Source organism: Ranitomeya imitator, chromosome 5 (genome assembly GCF_032444005.1).
Source record: "Ranitomeya imitator isolate aRanImi1 chromosome 5, aRanImi1.pri, whole genome shotgun sequence".
Classification (NCBI taxonomy): domain Eukaryota; kingdom Metazoa; phylum Chordata; class Amphibia; order Anura; family Dendrobatidae; genus Ranitomeya; species Ranitomeya imitator.
The window spans coordinates 396,614,848-396,639,789 of record NC_091286.1 but is presented as its reverse complement, the minus strand read 5'-3'; the positions used below and the strand labels follow the sequence as shown (position 1 = coordinate 396,639,789).

At 44.2% G+C, this 24,942-nt stretch overlaps 1 protein-coding gene across 6 annotated transcripts in view; it reads left to right on the top strand.

Moving 5' to 3' along the window:
• ARHGEF10 (Rho guanine nucleotide exchange factor 10) overlaps nucleotides 1-24,942 on the top strand; it is a 296,127-nt gene that overhangs the window by 206,337 nt on the left and 64,848 nt on the right. For all 6 annotated transcript variants that reach the window (XM_069726905.1, XM_069726904.1, XM_069726903.1 and 3 more), the window contains 4 exons: nucleotides 4,876-4,997; nucleotides 5,363-5,449; nucleotides 15,523-15,746; nucleotides 18,421-18,578. In XM_069726905.1, coding sequence (XP_069583006.1) covers nucleotides 4,876-4,997; nucleotides 5,363-5,449; nucleotides 15,523-15,746; nucleotides 18,421-18,578 — 591 coding nt within the window. The remainder of the gene's footprint in view (nucleotides 1-4,875; nucleotides 4,998-5,362; nucleotides 5,450-15,522; nucleotides 15,747-18,420; nucleotides 18,579-24,942) is intronic.

Here is a 24,942-nt window from a genome sequence, read left to right as displayed (position 1 = left end):
AAAAAATTCCTTCCCGACTCCACATACGGCAATCAGACTAGTTCCCTGGATCAACGCCCTATCAAGGAATCTAGTGTATATACCCTGTAACATTATACTTTTCCAGAAAGGTATCCAGTCCCCTCTTAAATTTAAGTAATGAATCACTCATTACAACATCATACGGCAGAGAGTTCCATAGTCTCACTGCTCTTACAGTAAAGAATCCGCGTCTGTTATTATGCTTAAACCTTTTTTTTTTCCTCCAACCGCAGAGGATGCCCCCTTGTCCCTGTTTCAGGTCTATGATTAAAAAGATCATCAGAAAGGTCTTTGTACTGTCCCCTCATATATTTATACATTAAAATAAGATCACCCCTTAGTCTTCGTTTTTCCAAACTAAATAGCCCCAAGTGTAATAACCTATCTTGGTATTGCAGACCCCCCAGTCCTCTAATAACCTTGGTCGCTCTTCTCTGCACCCGCTCCAGTTCAGCTATGTCTTTCTTAAACACCGGAGACCAGAACTGTGCACAGTATTCTAAGTGTGGTCGAACTAGTGACTTGTATAGAGGTAAAATTATATTCTCCTCATGAGCATCTATGCCTCTTTTAATGCATCCCATTATTTTATTTGCCTTTGTAGCCGCTGCCTGACACTGGCCACTGAATTTAAGTTTGTCATCCACCCATACACCCAGGTCTTTTTCATTGACGGTTTTGCCCAGAGTTTTAGAATTAAGCACATAATTATACATCTTATTAATTCTACCCAAGTGCATGACCTTACATTTATCCCCATTAAAGCTCATTTGCCATTTATCAGCCCAAGCTTCTAGTTTACAGAAATCATCCTGTAATATAAAATTGTCCTCCTCTGTATTGATTACCCTGTAGAGTTTAGTGTCATCTGCAAATATTGAAATTCTACTCTGAATGCCCCCTACAAGGTCATTAATAAATATGTTAAAAAGTAGAGGGCCCAATACTGACCCCTGTGGTACCCCACTGCTAACCGCTACCCAGTCCGAGTGTGCTCCATTAATAACCACCCTTTGTTTCCTATCCCTGAGCCAGCTCTCAACCCACTTGCACATATTTTCCCCTATCCCCATTATTCTCATTTTATGTATCAACCTTTTGTGTGGCACCGTATCAAAAGCTTTTGAAAAGTCCATATACACTACATCCACTGGGTTCCCTTGGTCCAATCCGGAACTTACCTCTTCATAGAAACTGATCAAATTAGTCTGACATGAACGGTCCCTAGTAAACCCGTGCTGATACTGGGTCATGAGGTTATTCCTCTTCAGATACTCCAGTATAGCGTCCCTTAGAATGCCCTCCAGGATTTTACCCACAGTAGAGGTTAAGCTTACTGGCCTATAATTTCCGAGTTCAGTTTTTGTTCCCTTTTTGAATATTGGCACCACATTTGCTATACGCCAGTCCTGCGGCACAGACCCTGTTATTATGGAGTCTTTAAAGATTAAAGATAATGGTCTATCAATGACTGTACTTAATTCCTGCAGTACTCGAGGGTGTATCCCATCCGGGCCCGGAGATTTGTCAATTTTAGTGATTTTTAGACGCCGCCGCACTTCCTGCTGGGTTAAGCAGGTGACATTTAATTGGGAATTTTTATCACTAGACATTTTGTCTGCCATGGGATTTTCTTGTGTAAATACTGATGAAAAAAAGTCATTTAGCATATTAGCTTTTTCCTCATCCTCATCCACCATCTCACCCAGACTATTTTTAAGGGGGCCAACACTATCATTTTTTAGTTTCTTACTATTTATGTAGTTAAAGAATATTTTAGGATTATTTTTACTCTCTCTGGCAATGAGTCTCTCAACAATGTTGCAGACGAGGCCAGCCCATGACCAGACAGGCCCTTCTGGCATTTGCCAGAATTGCCAGATAGCCAGTCCGGCCCTGCCCCCCAGTCATGGACACACCGAGGTCAGATGCTGGATGCAAATTGGTCAGCGGCGTGTACTGCAGCAGAACTGGCGGATCACCGGCGCTGCAATATATTTCAGCTGAATTGTGCGTCCAAGGATGCAGATCGAGCTGCCGCACTCCACTTCTGGGCCCGATGCAGCTGCATTGGCGATTTGTCTGGCCCCGGGAATGCCCCGTTAAAGGGAACCTGTCACCAGGTTTGGCAGATATAAGGTACAGCCACCACCTTTCAGGGCTCATCTACAACATTCTATTATGCTGTATGCTGTATCCTTGCGACGCTCCGTTCCCAGTAATGCTTTGCGGCAATAATCCATGATCATGTAGCGGTCTCGCCTCATTGCCGCAATGCATTCTTGGGACTGGAGCGCGAGGAGCGGGAAAGGCTGGCGCGGCGGACAGTGAGAATATAGTGGGATTTTTTTAAATTATTTTTAACATTATACGTTTTTACTCTTGATGCTGCATAGGCAGCATAAATAGTAAAAAGTGAAGGGGTGTTTAACTCGCGAGACCGCTAAGTCATCTGGGTAATTTCGCAATGCATCTCTGGGAACGGAAGCTGCCGGCGGCATCGCGAGGAGCGGACAAGCTGCGGAGGCGACGGAAGGTGAGAATAGCATGATTTTTTTTTATTATTATTTTTAACATTATATCTTTTTACTATTGATGCTGCATAGCCTGCATCAATAGTAAAATGTTGGTCCGGGATGGGGCGACACACTGGCGCTGACTGGAGGGGAGTAGGGAGGGGCCAATTCATGGCCAGACTAAGCCTGCCGGCTGCGACCAATCAGCGACGCGGGATTTCTGTTACAAACAGACAGACAGACGGAAGTACCCCTTAGACGATTATGTAGATAGACTTTTACAAAGAGGTGCACAGAAGTATGGAAATACACATAGGTGATAGTAAGTCTGTACACATTTTGTTACTTACACGTGTCGTCCCTCTGTCAGGTGCATTCTTCCATCTCCAGCAGCTCCATCCTGGGAGTCTTGAGTACTCCATCAGCACTTACTGGCCAGATTTCCAGCTCTCGCCAGTCCTCCTGCCTCTTCGCGGCCTCTGACAGCTGCAGAGCGTACTCCCCGCAATCAGTGGATCTGACACTTCTTCCTCCTGAGAATTTCTAACAGGTGTCTAACCCATGTGAACATCGGCCATCACATCAATCTCGCCACTTACTACACCTGTACTGAGGGGTCTCTACTGAGGAATGGCTGCACTGGTCCACTCAGGCAGCATTCAAACTGCAGCTCCTGCATCTGAATGGGCCAGTGTCGCAGTTTTTCAATGAAGCCCCCTCCGTACAGGTGGTGGAGGTAGCTACAGGGGGCAGGGGGATTGGTGTGATGGCTCATGTGAACATTAGGCAGTTCAGTTGTCAGAACTGCTCAGGAGGCAGGAGAGGTGTCAGATGTACTGACTGCTCGGAGGCTGTTCCCAGCAGCAGTGAGGAGACAGGACTGGCTGAGATCAGCCATACTTAACAGGCCTGTTCCTGCCTGCACCAGGAAGAGAAGCCGGGGGCTTGTCCAAGGATTCCAGGGGTGTGTCCAGGGATCTCGGGCTCCATCATCATATCAAAGAGCCAGTGGCAGCATCAACTCAGAGGAGAGGAAGGGGCCCCTCTCTGACAGCAAAAGGCTCAGTTAGGGCCCCTTCCTCTCCTCTTAGTGTAGATGCAGCCGCTGGCTCTGAGAGAGTAAGATATTTGAGCAGCTGATCGGGCCCCCTGTCCTCCTGGGCCCCTGTGCAGCTGCACATGCGGTGAGTCCGCCCATGATCTGCACAGAGTTTATATGTTCTCCCTGTATTTGTGTGGGTTTTTTGCAGGTGCTCCAAATTACTCTGAAAGACATACTGGTAGAGAATTTAGATTGTGAGCCCCAGTGGGGACAGTGATGATGTCTGTACAGAGCTGTGGAATTACTACTGCTTTTAAAGAAAGTGTTTGTATACATAAACGTATAACATTTCAAATCGACAACTTTTTCCCAGTTTATAAATAAAAAATAAATCTAATGTATCTCCCCATCCATAAGTCTGATCTATGAAAATATTAAATTATCCAGTACTGTAAACTCCATAAAGACAAGTGAAATAAAAACATCCAAATTGTGTTTTTATCTGTCACCGGACCACTATAAAAAATGCAATCAAAAGCTATGGTAACAGTATCATAACAGCTCAATTGACAGAAAAATAAAAACATTACGGATCTTTGAAAATGGCGACTGAAAAATATTATTTATTTTTTCTAATTTCCAAATAATAATAATAATATTAAAAAAAAAGTAGACAAGTTTCAGATTGACGTAATTGTACTGACCTAGAAAATTACCGTATGTTGCCAGACCATTTTTACTACAAGCTGATCAACATACAGCCAAAAGCAAAAAAAAAAAAAAATTAGAATTTGCAGTTTTTTTTTTACCATTTCATTGCACGTGGAATTATTTTCCCAACTCGACATGCAAAAAAAAAAACCTCCTATCATGAAAGAATGGGAGAAAAATGAAAGCGTGAAAAACAGAATTGTCCATAGCTAGCAAAAATAAAATGATGTTAGAAAGCAAACTTTTGAGATCACATAGGCCTCTTATTCCGGCGTGGTTTAGCAAATTAGCTGAAGGAATACATGCAGAGATATACGCTCACAAAGGAGCAGGAACATGTGTTAAAAAAAAAAGCTTGTAGAGTAAATCCTTAATTGGTTTCCATAAGCCAAGTAAAAAGGTTATTGTCCCTTAATTTATGTAAGTTAAAGGACCTGGTGCCTGAGAACAGAAGGTTCGTTTTAAAATATATTGTGTTCGTTGAAATTGGTAACGAACCGTAGCTATAAAAAGGGATGTTTACATGTAGTAGTGACATATTACTGAAGGAACCCGTGAATAAATGTCGCATTTCCTCTATACCAGGAGAGGAGAACCAGCTGGGTTGGTTCTGTCTGGAAGATGAGGGAAACCAGGTCAAAAAGGAGAAGCACCCCTTACTGGTTGAGCACCTTCCAGTGATCATGTCTAAGCAACAGGAATTCAAGGTGAGTTTTGGATTGCAGCCATTAGAAGCGCTTCTTGGGCAGCGTAGATCTTTTTTTCATATCATACTTTAAAATGCAATAACTCCATCTTGACTTGGCATTCAGAGAACATAGACTGCAGGCCCATCTGGTCTTCTCTGCAAATATGTAACATACACTCAGTCGGGTCTGAGCTTCAGAGGCCGTGCACATATTTTTAACCCCAGACATCAGTGTATGACCTTATTAATAGCACTTACCATCCACATGATTAATGCCTCTTCAAGTCAGCGATACCTACTGTACATGATGTAAGTGTATTTATAGAGCCAGGTATGGACGTAATGTTCTCTGACCCAATTAGCATTTCCCTGATTTATTTTCAGATTGAATGTGCCGTCTATAATCCCGAACCATATCTCAGTAGTGAAAATGATCCTGATACTCTTTCAATGCATCATGGATTTCTGTGGGTAAGTGACACCTTACAGGTTCTGATTTACAACCAGTGCCGAAGTGAAATGCATTCTTTATGGTCAATATTGTATCTGGTTAATTTACTTTACTGTTTTCTGTTTTGAAATGTTAGAAAATAAAATGTAATGAAAGAACAATGTTTAATAATCCAAACCAAAATTTATCAGTCAGTGACTTAATTAGTTCACAGTTTTATAAAACAGAAAATCTAATCATATCCTCCTGTATCCTTGTATTTTTTTAGGGAAGCGCCTAAAATAATGGTGCTTTCTAGAAGGTATGCACTATCAATATATAGAGCAGGTTCATCAGCGGAGCCGGATCTGGGCAGCACGGATGCTATCTGTTTTAACCCCTTAGTGTCAGCCAATTTTGTACTTAATGACAAGCCAATTTTTACAATTCTGACAACTGTCACTTTATGAGGTTATAGCTTTGGGGTGCTTTAACGGATCCCACTTATTCTGACAATGTTTTTCGTGACATATTGTACTTCATGTTAGCGGTAAAATTTCTTCAATATGACTTGCATTTATTTCTGGAGAAAAAAAAAACGAAATTTGTCAAAAATTTGGAAAATGTAGCAATTTTCAAAAAAATTTAATTTTTGTGCCCTTAAATCGCAGAGTCATATTGCACAAAATTGTTTAATAAATAACATTTCCACATGTCAACTTTACATCAGCACAATTTTGGACACAATTTTTTTTTTTTTTGTTAGGACGTTATAAGGGTTAAAAGTTGACCAGCGACTTCTCATTTTTACAACAAAATTTACAAAAACATTTTTTTTTAGGGACCACATCACATTTGAAGAAAGTTTTTTTTTTGGGGGGGGGGGGGTCAATATGACAGAAAATACCCAAAAGTGACACCATTCTAAAAACTGCAGCCCTCAAGGTGCTCAAAACCACATTCAAGAAGTTCATTAACCCTTTAGGTGCTTCACAAGAACTAAAGCCATTATTTTCACAAAAAAATGTATTTTGGAGCCATTTATTTTTTTTTTCACAAGAGTATCAGGAGAAAATGGACCACAAAATTTGTTGTGCAATATCTCTTGTACGCCAATACCTGATATGTGGGGGAAAGCCACTGTTTGGGTGCATGGCAGGGCTCTGAAGGGAGGGAACACCATTTGACTTTTTGATCGCAAAAATTGGCTGGAATCAATGATGGTACCATGTCACGTTTGGAGAACCACTGATGTACCTGAACGGTGAAAAAAAAACCAATTCTAACTCCAACCCTAACCCCAACACACCCCTAATCCCAAGCCATCTAATCAAAAAAGAAGTTGACATGTAGGTGGCAGTACGCAGAAAACTGACCTCTCAGCTGGACCAGGGTCCTGTGACTATTTACGCACTTCTAGTGCTCTACAACTGTCACATGGGAAAAGCTTTTTTGTCAATTGTACATTCTATCATCCCTACACTTATCAGACTAGCTTATGTATATTGTGGCATACATGTTTTCTCTATCCCCATGATGGCACCACGGAGAGAGGGGTCCGCCCCCAGGGACAGGAAACCTACAGATGAAAAAGGGCGTACCTCTCTCCCACATCAGTTGGTTTCCTGTCCCTGACGGGGAACCTACAGCACGTACCTGAAGGATTCTTCGTGGGATTCCAGGGAGCTGGCCGGTCGGTTCCTGACAGGGGCGCCCTGTCTCGGCTGGTTACAGCGGGTTTTCTCCCCCCTTTTATTCCGACCCTGAAGCACCACCGCTGGGGTCGGCGGGCCCTGTGGGTGAGTGTGGCAGGGGGAGGCAGTGAAGAGGTTCCAGCCTACCTTCCCCATGGAAAAAAAAAAAAAAGGGGGAGGAAGGAGGCAGGTGACGGCGGTCACCGATTCAGCCTCTGTACCGCTAGTCGGTACATGGAGGTAGCGGTGGCTACCTTTCCATGGCGGGCGCAGGAGCGCTAGAGCAGAAAACGCCCCACAGCAACGCCGATCACCGCCGCCCAAACCGGAAGTGCGGGGGCAGGCGGAACGAGAGAACGCGCGCACAGGCGTCCCCAATAATATCTTCCCTATAGGACGCCTGTGCCGCAAACCGGAAGTGACGCGCGCGCCTGCGCAGATGGTCGCTTCTGCCGGCGGCAGATTCAAAAACAGCGTTCCCTAAGGAGTAAGCGTGGAAATCCCCTCTTTGCTAAAAAATTACAGAGTGGAGCCACTATGAGTGGTAGAGAGGAGCAAGAGGCACAGGAGTGTGCACAACTGTCACCTGAACAATTACAGGTGCAGCGGCACCTGCGCTCACAGCATCAGCGGAAGGGAAATGCTTCGTCCCAGCAGCGCAGCAGCAGTGGTCGCTCAGGGTCACAACGCAGCCAAGTCTCTGGGAAATCTACACGACCGGCGATGAAGCCAGTGGATGTAGTCCCGAGGCCAGAGACGGTATCTCTCATTCACAAGGGGTGAGTGATCTACGTGAAAGTAATAATGTAATACGAGATTACTTTTTCTTCTAGGGAAGGAAGTGTACAACTAAATCAAAGCACAAAGTTTGTGCGATATGTTCGGAAGAACTACCTTCCTCCTGGGAAAAAAAGCTATGCGGATCTTGCATAGAAAAAAACATTCAGGAGGAGTCCCCGGCGTTCGCATCAGACCTGAAAACATTAATAAAAAATCAGGTGGAGAGTGCCCTCAAAGGCATTAAAATTCAGAGGGAAAAAAGTAGATCAGGTCATAAGTCTCCTGAACCCAGCATAAACGAATCAGAAAGTGAAACATCTGACTCTAACGATTCATCAACATCCGAGACCTCTTCACTATTGTCAGAAGGGGGACGCAGTTGCTTCCCCATCGAAGAGACAGACGCACTGGTGAAGGCCATTAGAACAACCATGGGTCTGGTAGATGAACGTCCTAAAAGAACAGCACAGGACATAATGTTCAGCGGATTAGAACAGAAGAAAAGAAGGGTATTCCCGATAAATGAGAAGATTCATTCTTTAATCAAGAAAGAATGGAAAAAAACGGATAAAAAAGTTCTCTTGACTCCCAAGAGAAAATACCCGTTCGACGACCCAGCCTGCTCATCCTGGAGCAAGGCACCCAAACTGGATGTGGCCATAACAAAGGCCTCCAAAAAATTTGCCCTGCCCTTCGAGGACATGGGCACTCTAAAAGAGCCGATGGACAAAAAAGCAGACACTTTCTTAAAACACTCATGGGAAGCAGCAGGAGGTGGTCTAAAGCCAGCCATCGCAGCCACTTGCACGGCCCGTGCTCTAATGGTATGGCTCGAACACTTGGATTCCCAGCTAAAGGGAAAAGTCTCAAGAGACACAATACAGAAGTCAGTGTCCATGATGAAAGGGGCAGCAGCTTTTTTGGCGGACGCTTCGGTGGACTCAGTGAGATTAGCAGCCAGGTCAGCCTCTTTTTCCAACGCAGCAAGACGTGCCCTGTGGCTAAAGTGCTGGCCGGGGGACTTGCAAACGAAGACCAAGTTATTCTCAATACCTTGTGAAGGGGAATTCCTGTTTGGATCAACATTAGATGACATCCTCGACAAAGCGGGGGATAAAAAGAAATCTTTTCCCGGATTCCCTAACCAGTCATATAGACGTTCCTTTCGGAACAGAAAGTTTATGCGGAGAAGACTCCCAAAAGGAAATAAGGATGGATGGGAAGACAGAAGAAATAAAAACAGGGGCTTCTTGTTCAACAAACCCCCCCCCCTCCTGATAATAAAAAATCCCAATGAAGGTATTCCCCGGGTCGGAGGGAGACTAGCCGAGTTTCTTCCAGCCAGGGAAAGAATTTCAAACAGCCCCTGGATCTTAGGCATTATACGAGAAGGCCTCAAATTCAAATTTCGTGTCCCTCCCGGCAACTTCTTCATGATAACGCCTCAAAAACAATCACACGAACAGTCAGCTCTCCAGAAGGAAATTCTGAACTTAGTCCAGAAAGGGGTATTGCAAGAAGTCCCATACCAGGAAAGAGGCACAGGTTTCTATTCTCCCCTCTTCCTCCGCAAGAAGCCGGACGGATCATACAGAACGATCATCAATCTAAAAAAATTAAACAGTTTCCTAGAGATACAACATTTCAAAATGGAGACAATAAAATCTTGCGTAAGAATACTCTTTCCCTTGTGTTTCATGACTGTTCTATATTTACGAGACGCATATCACCATGTGCCCATCCACAGAGATTATCAAAAATATCTCAGACTGGCAGTGAATATCCAGGGGGAGGTAAAACACTTCCAATTCCGGGCTCTCCCCTTCGGGATAGCTGTTGCTCCTCGGGTATTCACGAACATAATGTCAGAAGTAATGGCCCACATACGGGAGCAGAACATCCTAATAGTTCCCTATCTGGACGACCTCCTTGTAGTAGGGAACTCATTCCAACATTGTGAACAACAGTTGAATCAGGTCATGACTTCACTGTCGAGTCTAGGGTGGCTGCTAAACATAGCCAAGTCCAAGATGGTGCCATCCCAGGTACAGGAGTACTTAGGGATAGTCCTAGACTCGATCACCCAGAAATGCTATCTTCCTCAGGAGAAGATTCAGAAAATGACACAGGCAGTGTTGCAGCTGACGGTATCCCCAGTCACTACCCTGAGGAAAGCAATGTCCCTGTTGGGCTCCATGACTGCCTGTATCCCGGCCGTACAGTGGGCACAATGTCATTCCCGGGATCTACAATGGGAGACTTTAGATTCAGGCATATCTCTGCACGGGAATTTAGACGAGCAGTTAAGTATATCACCAAACACGATACACTCCCTAGCATGGTGGGCGGACCCAGGGAATCTAACCAAAGGGGTTCCTTGGGCTCTACCGACAGAAAAAATTCTAACGACAGATGCAAGCCCCTGGGGTTGGGGAGCACACATAGACGATCAAGTGGCACAGGGGAATTGGAACAGAAGTCAAGAGCTAGACTCTTCCAACATGAAAGAACTTTTAGCGGTAAAGCTGGCCCTAACACATTTTCTATATCTCCTTCACGGGCATCATGTAAAAATCTTCTCGGACAACCAGGTAGTGGTCGCATATCTAAACCACCAAGGGGGCACCAGGTGTCGAGCACTGATGGAGGTAACCCAATCCATCTTCCACATAGCGGAACACAGTCTAAAGTCCTTGACAGCTCTCCACTTAAAGGGCTCAGAAAACCAGACTGCAGACTTCCTGAGCAGAACATGCTTAAAGCAAGGGAGAGTGGGAGCTAAATCAGTTGGTCTTCGATCAAATCGTGAATCTCTGGGGTCTACCAGAAATAGACCTATTCGCGAACAGCCAAAACCACAAAGTGAAAACATTCTGCTCAATCGATCCCCGGGGGAACCCTGTAGCTCTAGACGCGCTAACAATTCCTTGGAACTATCATCTCACCTATGCGTTCCCTCCAATGTCGCTCATCCCCTTAGTGTTGAGGAAAATTCGGGAGGAGAGAGCTACAGTGATAGTAATAGCGCCATTTTGGCCCAGCAGAATATGGTTTTCTTGGCTAAGAAACATGTCCATATCGAGTCCTTGGGTTCTACCAGACTCTCCAAAACTTCTGTCCTAGGGTCCAGTATTTCACCCCAATGTAAAAAATTTACACATGACAGCATGGCTTTTGAAAGGAGGTTGCTGAGGGATAAAGGGTTCTCTCCCAACTTGGTGTCCACTCTATTACAGAGTAGAAAACCCGTAACCACTAGAATATATGGGAAAGTGTGGAAAAAGTTTATGTCGGTATCAGGGGCAGACCCGTCCGGGGAGATCCCAATAGGGAAAATACTTGAGTTCTTACAGAAAGGTCTGGAAAGAGGTTTAGCTACAAGCACTCTAAAGGTCCAGGTGGCAGCCTTAGGAGCACTGTATAATTACGACTTGGCCAAAAATCGATGGGTCATGCGTTTCATTAAAGCCTCATCTAGATCCAGACCCATTCCCCTCCACAACTCTCCTCCATGGGATCTAAACCTTGTATTAAACGCTCTAAGCAAACCTTCCTTTGAGCCCCTGACAGAAGTTCCTTTAAAGATCTTATCCCTAAAAACCACACTCCTAGTGGCCTTAACCTCGGCTCGTCGTGTCAGCGATATACAAGCGTTATCCTCATGTCCACCCTTTATTCAGATACTTGATGACAAAGTCATTCTTAAAACTGACCCGGCTTACCTCCCTAAAATATCGTCACAGTTTCATAGAACGCAAGAAATCTCTTTGCCCTCCTTTTGTCCCAACCCTAAAAATGAGGGGGAAAAAACACTGCATACCCTATACGTAAAACGATGTCTGATCCAATATCTGTCAGCCACCAGGGAGTGCAGGAAGGATAGGGCTTTGTTTGTCTGCTTCCAGGGTCCACGGAAGGGACAAAAAGCATCGAAAGCCACGTTAGCAAGGTGGATAAGAGACGCCATCGCCCTATCCTACTCATCCTGCGGGACAGCCATCCCGGAGAATATAAAGGCTCATTCGACCAGAGCAGTGGCATCATCCTGGGCAGAGAGAGCTGGCGCTTCGATACAACAGATATGTAGAGCGGTCACTTGGTCTTCCCAGTCTACATTTTTCAAGCATTACCGCTTAGACTTGACCTCCTCTGATACTACCTTTGGGCGAAGGGTTCTAGAGGCAGTGGTCCCTCCCTAAGAGCTATCTATTCAAATCTCTCCGTGGTGCCATCATGGGGATAGAGAAAATGGTAGTTACCTGCCGATAACGGTATTTCTCTGATCCCATGATGGCACCCGTATATTCCCTCCCTTTTCACACACAGGTGTGCACTTGGTAATGTACCAGTAATTAGTTTTAGTCACGGTGCCTCTGTTAAGTTAATTTGGTTAAGTTTAATTTGTACAAATATTGAGTTGCAGCTGAAGTTCTGTATAAGGCTCTGTAATCCAACTGATGTGGGAGAGAGGTACGCCCTTTTTCATCTGTAGGTTTCCTGTCCCTGGGGGCGGACCCCTCTCTCCGTGGTGCCATCATGGGATCAGAGAAATACCGTTATCGGCAGGTAACTACCATTTTTCTGGATAGCAGAGATTATTTTTTCTCATCTTCATAAAGGTTATCTGCATTAATTTTAACCCCTTAGTGACTGAGCCAATTTTGACCCTAATGACCAGGCCAAATGGTTGTTGTATGTTCATCATGCCACAACGCTCACATTGTACCGGGCTGCTAAAAGTGGAGCTGTAGATGCCAGCATGTAGGAGGCGGCTCGCAGGGCTCCAGCCTGGCAGTCACAGAATACTTTTCTGGCCCCTGGACTGGGGTATTGTGAATGGATTGGCCCATCTCTAGAGATCACATGTTCTCTGGTGAAAACCAGCCACAAACCGTTTCTGTTTCATACCTTGGGTCTCTTGAGGCAATACAAAGAAATGAGAATAAAAGGCTGCGTTCTTCCGAATATCAGTTGCAGATCGCACTTCCCACAGCTCCCTGACACAGACACTGAAATCCGAGCTTCAAATAACTGCTGCTTCCTAATCCTAATTCTCTCCTATTTATTGTAGTTGTGACTATCTTTTAAAGTGATCACATATTACGTTCTTGAGTGAATGGCTTAAATACCTTACAAAAAATTGGCAAGTACTACTAAGTCCTTCTACAGAGTTTTTTTTCTATTTTGATCTGTCAAATTTATTATTGTCCTAGAGATCTTGTGTGGCTCCAAGCCAACAAATAAGTCAATTTCTACAAATATGCACACAAAACTCTGGGACGATAAGCCCTTAGGATATACAGTACATATTGAGGTTTTTGACAGTTTGGATCAATACAATGCCTGCAGGATAAAACTGCATGTAGAATTCGAACAGGGAAAGTCCTAAAAGTTTCTCAGCAGTGCAGCTTTAAAGTGTAACTAACTTTTAGCTGACATTTGAGCATAAGGATTCATGTATTTATATGTGATAAGTAACACAACCTCTGATTTGTATCCTGCATCTTCTGAGCATGTGTAGTCTTCTTCTTCCTTCTCCTTCCTATTTCTCTCTCTCCATAGACTTCTATAACTTCAGCTGTAATCTGATCTGTCACCTAAAAACCTGTGATTTCAGCAGTGAATTTAGAGAAAGTGGAGTAATAAGCATTTTTCTTTAGTGGGATATATAGCAAAGTTTCTCATCTTCACACTTGCAATCAACAGTTTCTCTTTTAAGTTTAAAATAGCGTTGTCTACCCAACTATTCAAATCCCTTTCTTTCCCTGCAGGATACTGATGTATTTTATCCAGAATGGGCCAGGAGGACACTTTGTGGCCTCCATCTTGTAACAGAAGTTTATGGACTTCTGGTCTAGCGTGTATTTTAGGAGCTTTCCTGGCATACGCTCTAAGGTTATGTTCACATGTTGCGTATTAATAGCGTTTTTTTTTGTGCTTTTTTTTTTAATGCAAATTTAAAGCTGCTTTTTACAGTATCAGCAAAAGGTATGAGATTTCAGGAATCTCATGCACGCATATGATTTTTTTTTTTCTGCACTGAACTGAAAAACTGCTGTATTTTTATTTTTTTAAATCTGCAGGATGTCAATTCTTTCAGCGTCTCTGCAGCTTTTTCTCACCATAGAAAGTGATGAGAACCTGATAACGCCAACTGTGCCTTTTTTACTGAAGGAAACTAACCTTATTAAACATGTACAGTAGATAAATGTCATGTACGGTAATCTGCACCAGAAACGCAACAAAAAAGCAGCAAAAATGCACCAAAACCTGCTTTTTGTAAGCAGCTTCTTTACTGCCAAGAGAGCGGGTTTTGCCTGCAGAAAAAAACCTATGAACATGGCCTAAGGGTATGTGCACACATGAAGTATTATTTGCAGCAGAAATTTCTGCATCTCTTGGCAGGAAAAACGTTGCGTAAAATGGGTGAATTTATGCACATTTTTGATGCATATTTCCCCCTTAGTCATTAGTATGGGTGAAATCTGCAGGAAAAACTGTGGGACATGCAGCAGATTTAAATCTGCAAAAGTAGAAAAATAAGCAACATGTGCAGAAGACTTTGATAATCTCATTTACTGTTGGCATCATGAAACTCTTCAGGTTACAAATCTGTGCAAAAAAAAAGCAACATTAACGCTACAAAAACAAAACATGTGCACAGACCCTAAGGCTATGTTCACACCTTGCGTCGGGTCCCTGCGGGTTCTCCCGCAGCGGATTTGATAAATCTGCAGGGCAAAACAACTGCGGTTCTCCCTGCAGATTTATCGCGGTTTGTTCCGCGTTTTCCGCTGCGGGTTTCCGCCTATACTATTGATGCTGCATATGCAGCAATATGCAGCATCAATAGTAATGTTAAAAATAATAAAAATTGGTTATACTCACCCTCTGATGTCCGGATCTCCTGGGCGCTGCACCCGGCGGTCCGGTTCCAAAGATGCTGTGGGAGAAGGACCCTTCGTGACGTCACGGTCATGTGACCGCGACGTCACCGCAGGTCCTGGTCGCACAGCAACTCTGACCGGACGGCCGCGTGCAGCGCCCAGGAGCTCCGGACATCAGAGGGTGAGTATAACCAGATTTTTTATTTTTTAACCCCAAATATGGTTCCCAGGGCCTGGAGGAGAGTCTCCTCTCCTCCACCCCGGGTACCACCCGCACATTATCCGCTTACTTCCCGCAACGTGGGCACAGCCCCATGCGGGAAGTAAGCGGTTCAATGTATTCCTATGGGTGCAGAATCGCAGCGATTCTGCACAAAGAAGTGACATGCTGCGGGTTGTAAACCGCTGCGTTCCCGCGCGGTTTTTCCCGCAGCATGTGCACAGCGGTTTGCGGTTTCCATAGGGTTTACATGTTACTGTAAACGCTATGGAAACTGCTGCGGACCCGCAGCATCAAAATCGCGGCGGTTCCGCGGTAAAAACCGCTAAGTGTGAATATAGCCTAAATGTACCATAGATGAAAAATGAGTTATGACTCCAGCCTTTCAGGTACAATGGTAGACCTGGTGTACGTTCCTTCTGGGAGGTCTAAAACACAGAAAATAAATGGCTGAATAAATAATGAATGAGTTCTCAGCATGTCATGCTGCTGAAATCATGCCCTGGCTTTTGTTTGTTTCCTGTTTCGTTTAGATTGGCAGCTGCACTAATCAGATGGGTCAGATCGCTGTTGTTTCACTTCACAACCGTAGCCCGAAGGTGATAGAATGTTTCAACGTAGAGTCACGAATACTCTGCATGGTCTATGTCCCTGAGGAAGAAAAACACAAAGTATTAGGAGATGTCCCAGATACCGAGAGTGATACTACACGAGCACCAGATGTGCCCACAATTTGCCTGGGCATGGAAGAGGGAAGGTAAATGTCATCCATCATCCATTGGGATGGGGAATGTCCGAGATTAGTTTATGGCTGCTAAGCTAATATCTTATCAGGGATCGTGCAGTTCTATGTATCTTCCCTCCAAAAGTAACAACATCTTGAAGTAAATTTGCATGGTTTGCTAAAGATACAGAATTGAGGCTAATTGAAGTGAAGGACTTTCAACTTTTCTGGTTGCCTAGCTACTACTATTTATAACATCTATATGCATATTAATATTCTTAGACCAGATGTCTTAAATCCTAACACTGTAGTATTATTAGTGCAAAATTTATAAGCTTGTATATAAGTGATAGCATTTAATTGACGTGTGTATTTCTATGTACGTCTGTAGGCAGGTGCTGCAAAGTAAAAATTCATTAAAAATAGCAGAGTTAATAGTTTGTGTCAATTATCAAAATGAAAATCTGCATCCATGGCAAATTCCTTCAAAAACTGTGTGCGAGTACCTAGAAGAAGTAATGATTTTGATTTAGAGTTCTCTTTTTATCATCCACATTGCATTTTGGTACCTAATAAGCATAAACTGTTAACAATTCTATTTTTGAAAATATTCTAACTGTGCAGAATTTTTCAATATCTGCCTAAAAGTACACGGTGCTGTGTGTAATATATATGTACAGTACAGACCAAAAGTTTGGACACACCTTCTCATTTAAAGATTTTTCTGCATTTTCAGGACTATGAAAATTGTACATTCACACTGAAGGCATCAAAACTATGAATTAACACATGTTGAACTATATATTTAACAAAAAAAAGTGTGAAACAACTGAAATTATGTATTATATTCTAGGTTCTTCAAAGTAGCCACCTTTTGCTTTGATGACTGCTTTGCACACTCTTGGAATTCTCTTGATGAGCTTCAAGAGGTAGTCACCGGGAATGGTTTTCACTTCACAGGTGTGCCCTGTCAGGTTTAATAAGTGGGATTTCTTGCCTTATAAATGGGGTTGGGACCATCAGTTGTGTTGTGCAGAAGTCTGGTGGATACACAGCTGATAGTCCTACTGAATAGACTGTTAGCTGGTTTTTTCTTGCCATAATACAAATTCTAAGTAAAGAAAAGTGAGTGGCCATCATTACTTTAAGAAATGAAGGTCAGTCAGTCCGAAAAATTGGGAACATTTCGAAAGTGTTCCCAAGTGCAGATGCAAAAACCATCAAGCGCTACAAAGAAAGTGGCTCACATGAGGACTGCCCCAGGAAAGGAAGACCGAGTCACCTCTGCTTCTGAGGATAAGTTTATCCGAGTCACCAGCCTCAGCGTTCTAGCAGCAGACACATCTCTTCAACAACTGTTAAGAGGAGACTTTGTGCAGCAGGCCTTCATGGTAAAATAGCTGCTAGGAAACCACTGCTAAGGACAGGCAACAAGCAGAAGAGACTTGTTTGGGCTAAAGAACACAAGGAATGGACATTAGACCAGTGGAAATCTGTGCTTTGGTCTGATGAGTCAAAATTTGAGATCTTTGGTTCCAACCACCGTGTCTTTGTGCGACGCAGAAAAGGTGAACGGATGGACTCTACATGCCTGGTTCCCACCGTGAAACATGGAGGAGGAGGTGTGATGGTGTGGGGGTGCTTTGCTGGTGACACTGTTGGGAATTTATTCAAACTTGAAGGCATACTGAACCAGTATGGCTACCACAGCATCTTGCAGTGGCATGCTATTCCATCCAGTTTGCATTTAGTTGGACCATCATTTATTTTTCAACATGACAATGATCCCAAACACACCTCCAGGCTGTGTAAGGGCTATTTGACCAAGAAGGAGAGTGATGGGGTGAAACGCCAGTTGAACTGGCCTCCGCAGTGACCAGACCTGAACCCAATCGAGATGGTTTGGGGTGAGCTGGACCGCAGAGGAAAGGCAAAAGGGCCAACAAGTGCTAAGCATCCCTGGGAACTCCTTCAAGATTGTTGAAAGACCATTCCCGGTGACTACCTCTTGAAGCTCATCAAGAGAATGCCAAGAGTGTGCAAAGCATTCATCAAGCAAAAGGTGGCTACTTTGAAGAACCTAGAATATGACATAATTTCAGTTGTTTCACACTTTTTTGTTAAGTATATAATTCCACACATGTTAATTCATAGTTTTGATGTCTTCAGTGTGAATGTACAATTTTCATAGTCATGAAAATACAGAAAAATCTTTAAATGAGAAGGTGTGTCCAAACTTTTGGTCTGTCCTGTATGTATGTATGTGTATATATATAATCTCTACTGACCCTCAAGATGATACTGATCTCTTCAGGACAAGAAGAGGCAGTCTAAGTGGTCATGTCATCGCAGGTTGGATTACAATAAGAGAGAACACCTTTCTATGAACGTGGTTACTACATTCAGAATAATTGAAGGTCACAGCTCACCTCTTCCCTCTCCCTTCGCAATGATCTTTGGTTAAAGGGAATACCTAAAACACTCCCACAGGCATTAATAAACATATTCAGTGTACAGTTTTCTGTGGTTTATGTGACTGATGTAAAGCATGCCTGTTAACAGAAGCCGAGGCAAGATGGACACTCCCATAATCCTTTTCAGAAAAAAAAATAAAAAGTTGTAATGAAAGTAATTCAAACCACAACTGTAGATTATTTGATCTGTGAAATAGGCAGAGACTTATATTTTAAAATCCTTGTTTTTCCAGTATATGTGTTTACAAAAGCAGCCAGGGCTCAAAAAAGGTTCGTTTGCGACACTTTTTTACGCCAGAAAAAGCCACCGTCATGAGTCTTGCGAGCATTCCCCGAAGCTTGTACGCCGGTCTTGTCAATGGAAATCTTGTTATCTACACAAAGATGGAAGGTAACTTTCTGCAGTAATCACATGCCGATGTAATGAGTATGATGCTGAATGCAAATTGTTGTCACTTACTATCAAATCGGTGCACAGAGGTCTGGACTGTGACTATCCACTCTGGAATAACATTTGTGTTATTTAATGGGTTGTCCACTACTTCTCAATCACCCTAATTCTGTATAGTAATGGCAGCTACACTCCCCTCCGATGTGGGTGCCATTCCAGAGATATTGGAACCTGCTGTCATGGGACTTACGAGATACTATGTGATGCAAACCCTGCAGCCAATCAGTGACCGCTGACATTCCAACAAAGTCAGAGAGCAACAGCATGCTATAATTTCTTCCAGGTGTCAGTTTCGCCTGAATTTTGTCTAAATTACCACGATATTCTGTGCCAATTGAATAACATGGCTTCTGGAAACCACACCATTTTTGTTCATCTCTCTCTATAGCTCTTTTTCATTTACATGACTCCTAATTCCCTGGCAGCTGTAAATGGTTCACTGGACATTATCCCTAGTAGTAGCTGAATGATGCCAGGATCTCTCATTTAACCATATAACATGTATGGGTGCTAAAAGCTGGATATTCATACTCCAGACTGAAACCAAGGTATGATGGAGTAAAATGTGCCTCATACTAAGTTTGGAGCATCTTGGGCTATGTGGGCACCAGAACAAAGGATGCTGTGCTGGTGCACAAAGTCTAACAAGAGTCCTATCCATGAACACGCGACTATCATTTGTGTTACCGTATATACTCGAGTATAAGCCGACCCCCCTAATTTTGCCACAAAAAACTGGGAAAACTTATTGACTCGAGTATAAGCCTAGGGTAGGAAATGCAGCAGCTATTGGTGAATTTCAAAAATAAAAATAGATGCTTCATACCGTTCATTATTGCCCCATAGATGCTCCATATACAACTGTGCTATATAGAATGCTCTGCGCCGTTCATTATGACCCCATAGATGCTTCTTATAAAGCTGTGCCCCATATATCTATTGCTCTGCACCGTTCATTATGGCCCCATAGATGCTCCTTATAAAGCTGTGCCATATAGAATGCTCTGCAGTGTTCATTATGGCCCAATAGATGCTCCTTATAAAGCTGTGCCATATATAATGCTCTGCACTGTTGATTATGGCCCCATAGATGCTCCTTATAAAGCTGTGCCATATATAATGCTCTGCACCGTTGATTATGGCCCCATAGATGCTCCTTATAAAGCTGTGCCCCATATATAATGCTCTGCACCGTTGATTATGGCCCCATAGATGCTCCTTATAAAGCTGTGCCCCATATATAATGCTCTGCACCGTTGATTATGGCCCCATAGATGCTCCTTATAAAGCTGTGCCCCATATATTTATTGCTCTGCACCGTTGATTATGGCCCCATAGATGCTCCTTATAAAGTTGTGCCCCATATATATTGCACTGCACCGTTGATTATGGCCCCATAGATGCTCCTTATAAAGCTGTGCCATATAGAATGCTGCTGGTGCTGCAATAAAAAAAAAATAACATACTCACCTCTCTTCACTCAGGACGCCGGCGCTTTCAATATTTACCTGCTCCTCGTGCGGCTCCGTCTCCAGCACTGACGCTCAGCAGAGGGCGCGCACTGACTACGTCACCGCGCCCTCTGACCTGAGCGTCACTGCTAGAGGACGCTGCAGACTGAGCCGCACCGGAGCGAGGAGCAGGTAAATATAGCGCTGCGCTCCCCGTATACTTACCTGCTCCCGGCGCGGTCCCTGCAGTCCCTTGCTTCCCCGGCGCTGCCTCTTCTTGCTGTAATTGAGCGGTCACAGTTACCGATCATTTACAGCAATGAATTTGCGGCTCCTCCCCTATGGGGGTGGAGCCGCCTATTCATTTCTGTAATGGACGGTGCCATGTGACCACTCAGTACAGGAAGAATCTGCAGCGCCGGGGAAGTAAGGGACTGCAGGGACCGCGCCGCAGCAGGTAAGTATAACTACACAGCCCCCGCACCCCCTCACCTGCCGACCCCCGGGTACATGACTCGAGTATAAGCCGAGAGGGGGACTTTCAGCCCAAAAAAATGGGCTGAAAATCTCGGCTTATACTCGAGTATATACGGTACTTGCAGGATCCCAGGAAATAAACATTATTGATTTGTTGGTCCCCACCAATCTAATGTTAATAGGGATTACAACACAGTTCTCCAACACTAGCAGTTAGTGACCTTTGATCCAATCTTCCTCCTTTAGACTTATTTGCAAATTACAGTAGGTTTACACATCTGTCCAGGATACAACAGAGCTATGGCATGACGATTACTGCAAACATTTTGCAAACCCGCTTTTTAATTTGAAGGTGTTAATAATTTCCAACCACCCAAATTCTTGTGCAGGAGTTGTAAATAGCCGCGTGGACTGGTCTGTGCCGTGTCATAGGTTCCAGAGGTGCCAGCTCTGTAGAATCACATTGCAGTCAGCGCTAGAGATAGAAGCCTAGCAGGCGATGTAAGTAATTTACGAGATTAATTATGGCGCAATAATCCTTTTCTGTATAGCTGGAGGTAAACTTTACATGCTCACATTTTATAGACCTGTGGCGAACCCTCCCTGCAGTGATCGGTTCACTGCTCTTTCAAAAATCCGCAACCCACTTTAGCAACATGACACCACTGATTTGACTAGATGCTCATTTTCCATTCGTATTTCAGAATAATAAATAACCCAACAAATTTTTGTTCAAGGGCTATACAAATGCACCCAGTGCCTTCTTTCGAAACTATTGATGGGTGTCTTATGCTTCTGCTGCTGGGAATCTCTAAACTTACTACCCCCATAAACTCTTAAAGGGAACCTGTCAGCAGGATTGTGCACAGTAACCTACACACAGTGTCAGGTCAGCGCCGTTATACTGATTAAAATGATACATGGGTTGATGAAATCCGTCTTGTGGTTGTTGTTTAATCTTTATTCAGTTTTTGATATGCTTGTGCTCCGGGGCGGCCTGTGGGGGGTCTTCATGTGGTGCTCTGATTAGCTATTCATAATGCAGACTACTAACCGGTCACGGATCCCTCACTGACTGGCATAATGAATACCTGTACATACTGAAGAAAAAAAACCTTCGTCTGGCAGCTGCCAGTCGTGGCACCTGCGCTGTAGCATAATCACGTGTTCTGTCCTGATTATAACTGTGCTTGATACCAAAGAAAATTATGTTTAAGTTAGTCATATGTCGTAGGCCAAAAAATCATTTTCAACAATGGATGTTCAATTTTCAGTAAATTGCCCTGTCCTATTAGTGGCAACCTCTCCATTATGTTCTGGATTGCTGCCTTCTACTTTGAAGCCAATCAAAAGCAGAGAGGTTTAGGAGGTGGCTAGCTTTAAAAAGTATAATTGTAGGTCTACCTTTGAGCACCATTTTACAGTATACACAATATATACTGTGTATCTGCATACCGTATATAAGTTTGCATAAGTTGGTTAGAACAAACAATAATTTTCACTCACACAGTAGATTGATGCAATCTGCTTTATTATTTATACAGCAAAACAATAAATCTCTGAGAAAAAGTAAATCTTTGGCCGCCTGGCCACTAACAAAGTACAGTAACTCTTCTGTAGCTAAAGAGGCCAAATAAGCATCTCTTACTACCGCAAATATAAAAGTGTCCATGCTATTCCATATGGTGATGATGAGACAGGACTTTGCAAAATAGGAGGCAGGCAGCAGTCGTGTAGGAATAGAGGCAGGAGAGCTTGAAGTGCAGTGAGCGGCAGGAGAGCTGGAAGGGCAGTGAGCGGCGGGAGAGCTGGACGGGCAGTGAGCTGTGGGAGAGCTGGAAGGGCAGTGAGCTGTGGGAGAGCTGGAAGGGCAGTGAGCGGCGGGAGAGCTGGACGGGCAGTGAGCTGTGGGAGAGCTGGAAGGGCAGTGAGCTGTGGGAGAGCTGGAAGGGCAGTGAGCGGCGGGAGAGCTGGAAGGGCAGTGAGCGGCGGGAGAGCTGGAAGGGCAGTGAGCGGCGGGAGAGCTGGAAGGACAGTGAGCGGCGGGAGAGCTGGAAGGGCAGTGAGCGGCGGGAGAGCTGGAAGGGCAGTGAGCGGCGGGAAAGCTGGAAGGGCAGTGAGCGGCGGGAGAGCTGGAAGAGCAGTGAACGGCGGGAGAGCGGGAAGGGCAGTGAGCAGCGGGAAAGCTGAAAGGGCAGTGAGCGATCCCCTTCACTTGCAACTCTAGCATGGAAGTTCAACTATGGATTTCTCTGAAACAGCCAAACTAATTTCTACCAGCAAGGTCAGGATTCTTTTTACAACAGAGTATTTTTGACCTCACTGTTCTCTTTTGTGTCTTCAAGTTTTTTGGTGGTGTGAACAGGTTCCTACAGACTTGTTCAATGTGCAAGTAGCCCATGTGTTTCTGGTTCTTTTTTTTTTTTAAAAAAGTTGCTTTAGCCGCTGTAAGATTGCTTTTACTGAGTGTATTGGGGGACACTCGCTTAGCACGGGATTCACGTACACGGGCACGGTTTTTTCAAACAAAACGGTCCATTTGGTTTATTAAAGTATCATAAACCACATAAGCAGTCCATTTACACACTGGACCAGGACATCACATCAAGTCTAAGATCCTTAGTCTGCGGTAACTAAACACGCTGGTCCTCTCCTGACCATTTGCCGTGGGTTACCACACAGTTCATATAATAAGCACCAACAGTTTGTTTTAGGTACCTGACGGGAGCTCCTGCTCCACCTGCTGACTCGTTGTCAGTCCGGTCTTCCGGGAAAGCTGCCTCACAGGGATCACCAACTTGCCTGGTCGGCACACATTAGTCAGTCCAGACCCACCGAAGGACTGTAGCTTCCCCACACAGTAGCTGGCACTGGCTCTGCAGATCCCTGTCCTCACCTCGTGCTGTTCAGGGATGCGGTCCTACTCCCAGGACCACCCAACACCCAGGTTACTCAGGATCACACAGGTGGCCAGTCCGGGTACTATTCAGGACGTCCAACACAGGCTCACACAGGTCACTCACAGCGACCATACACAGGCACATGTGACCCACACCCTGGTCACATTATATACCTTGAACCACTTCCCTGGGTGGGAGTGTGGGTGTGTGGCTAGTTTGTCCCGCCCATCTCACATAACTAGCCCTGCCAAACCTCCCATGACTTATTATACAACATGCACCATACTTGTGGGACTATAGGTCCCAGAACACCACATCACTTCAGGCTGGCAGCGCAGAGTCTTCTCCTCTGCGACACACATATCGTCCATTCATCACAATGCCGGACTTTGTCTTATGACCACAGCCATGCATGCAACTGCCATGCACTCTCATGGCCTCAATACACCTCTGTGTGCACACTGGGGAGACCATGCAGCGCCCCCTACCTGTTACAGGGGTCACTGCATCACACCGCCTACTTTCAAGGCTCATTAGCAGCCCGCACCCTGCAACGTTTCTGAGATGAACAGTGTTCTCATTCATGTCATATTTTGTTTGTTTGTTTTTTCATGAAATAATATTTTCTATTTTTTTTTCTGCCTGGCCTTGTACTGTGACGGATATCTTTATTGTGTCCTACTGAAAATCTTTTTTCTTTATTTTCAGTTTAGAAAGACACACTGTAGCTGATCAGAAAAAAACAAGTCCAATTCTGTTTAACCAGTTTATAACTTTCAGTGTGATAATTAGTTTTGTTAAACATTACATTGCTTCCCTACCATGTGTCTCTGCAGGCCGCATGCTGCGCGGTGCTGTGGAGTGTTCAGCCGAAGGGTTTGTTTTCATAAGCATTGACCTATTTTCCAATGCTGTGATTGTCTGGTTAGCAGGCATATGGAGCAGATTACTAGAGTGTACTACTTTTCATTGGAAGATATAGGATAAACAAGCAGCTGTTTTACTGCCAGGCTTACAATCATCCAACTTCTATGAAGGCAGCCTACTATTCCAGTGCAAGCAGGTTTGTGTTCGGATGAAGCCAAACATATGACTCTGCTTTCTTGAAGAGGACCGTGCACCAGCTTTAGCATGTTAAACTGGCCATATCATGGAGTAGTAATGAGTCAATGCAGAATGCCCCCTCATTGGAAGGACTGACCAGTTTACCAGACTTCTGTGTGGGAATGCTGCCTATTTACTTGCCTAGATATAAGAGCTGCAGTTACATGAAAAGCCACGTTTAGCAGGTTGGTCTTACATGTTGTTCATCATCTGGACCAGCCTCTGATCTATGGATCCAAGTCCGTGCGTGCATCATTGTGTGGATATGAGCAGGACAGGTTTCCAGCCCTGAATGTAAACCTTGCATGCTTGTCTTCATTAACAACAAGCACAGATCTTGAAAACTGCGAGGGATTAGAAAGCTTTCTAAAA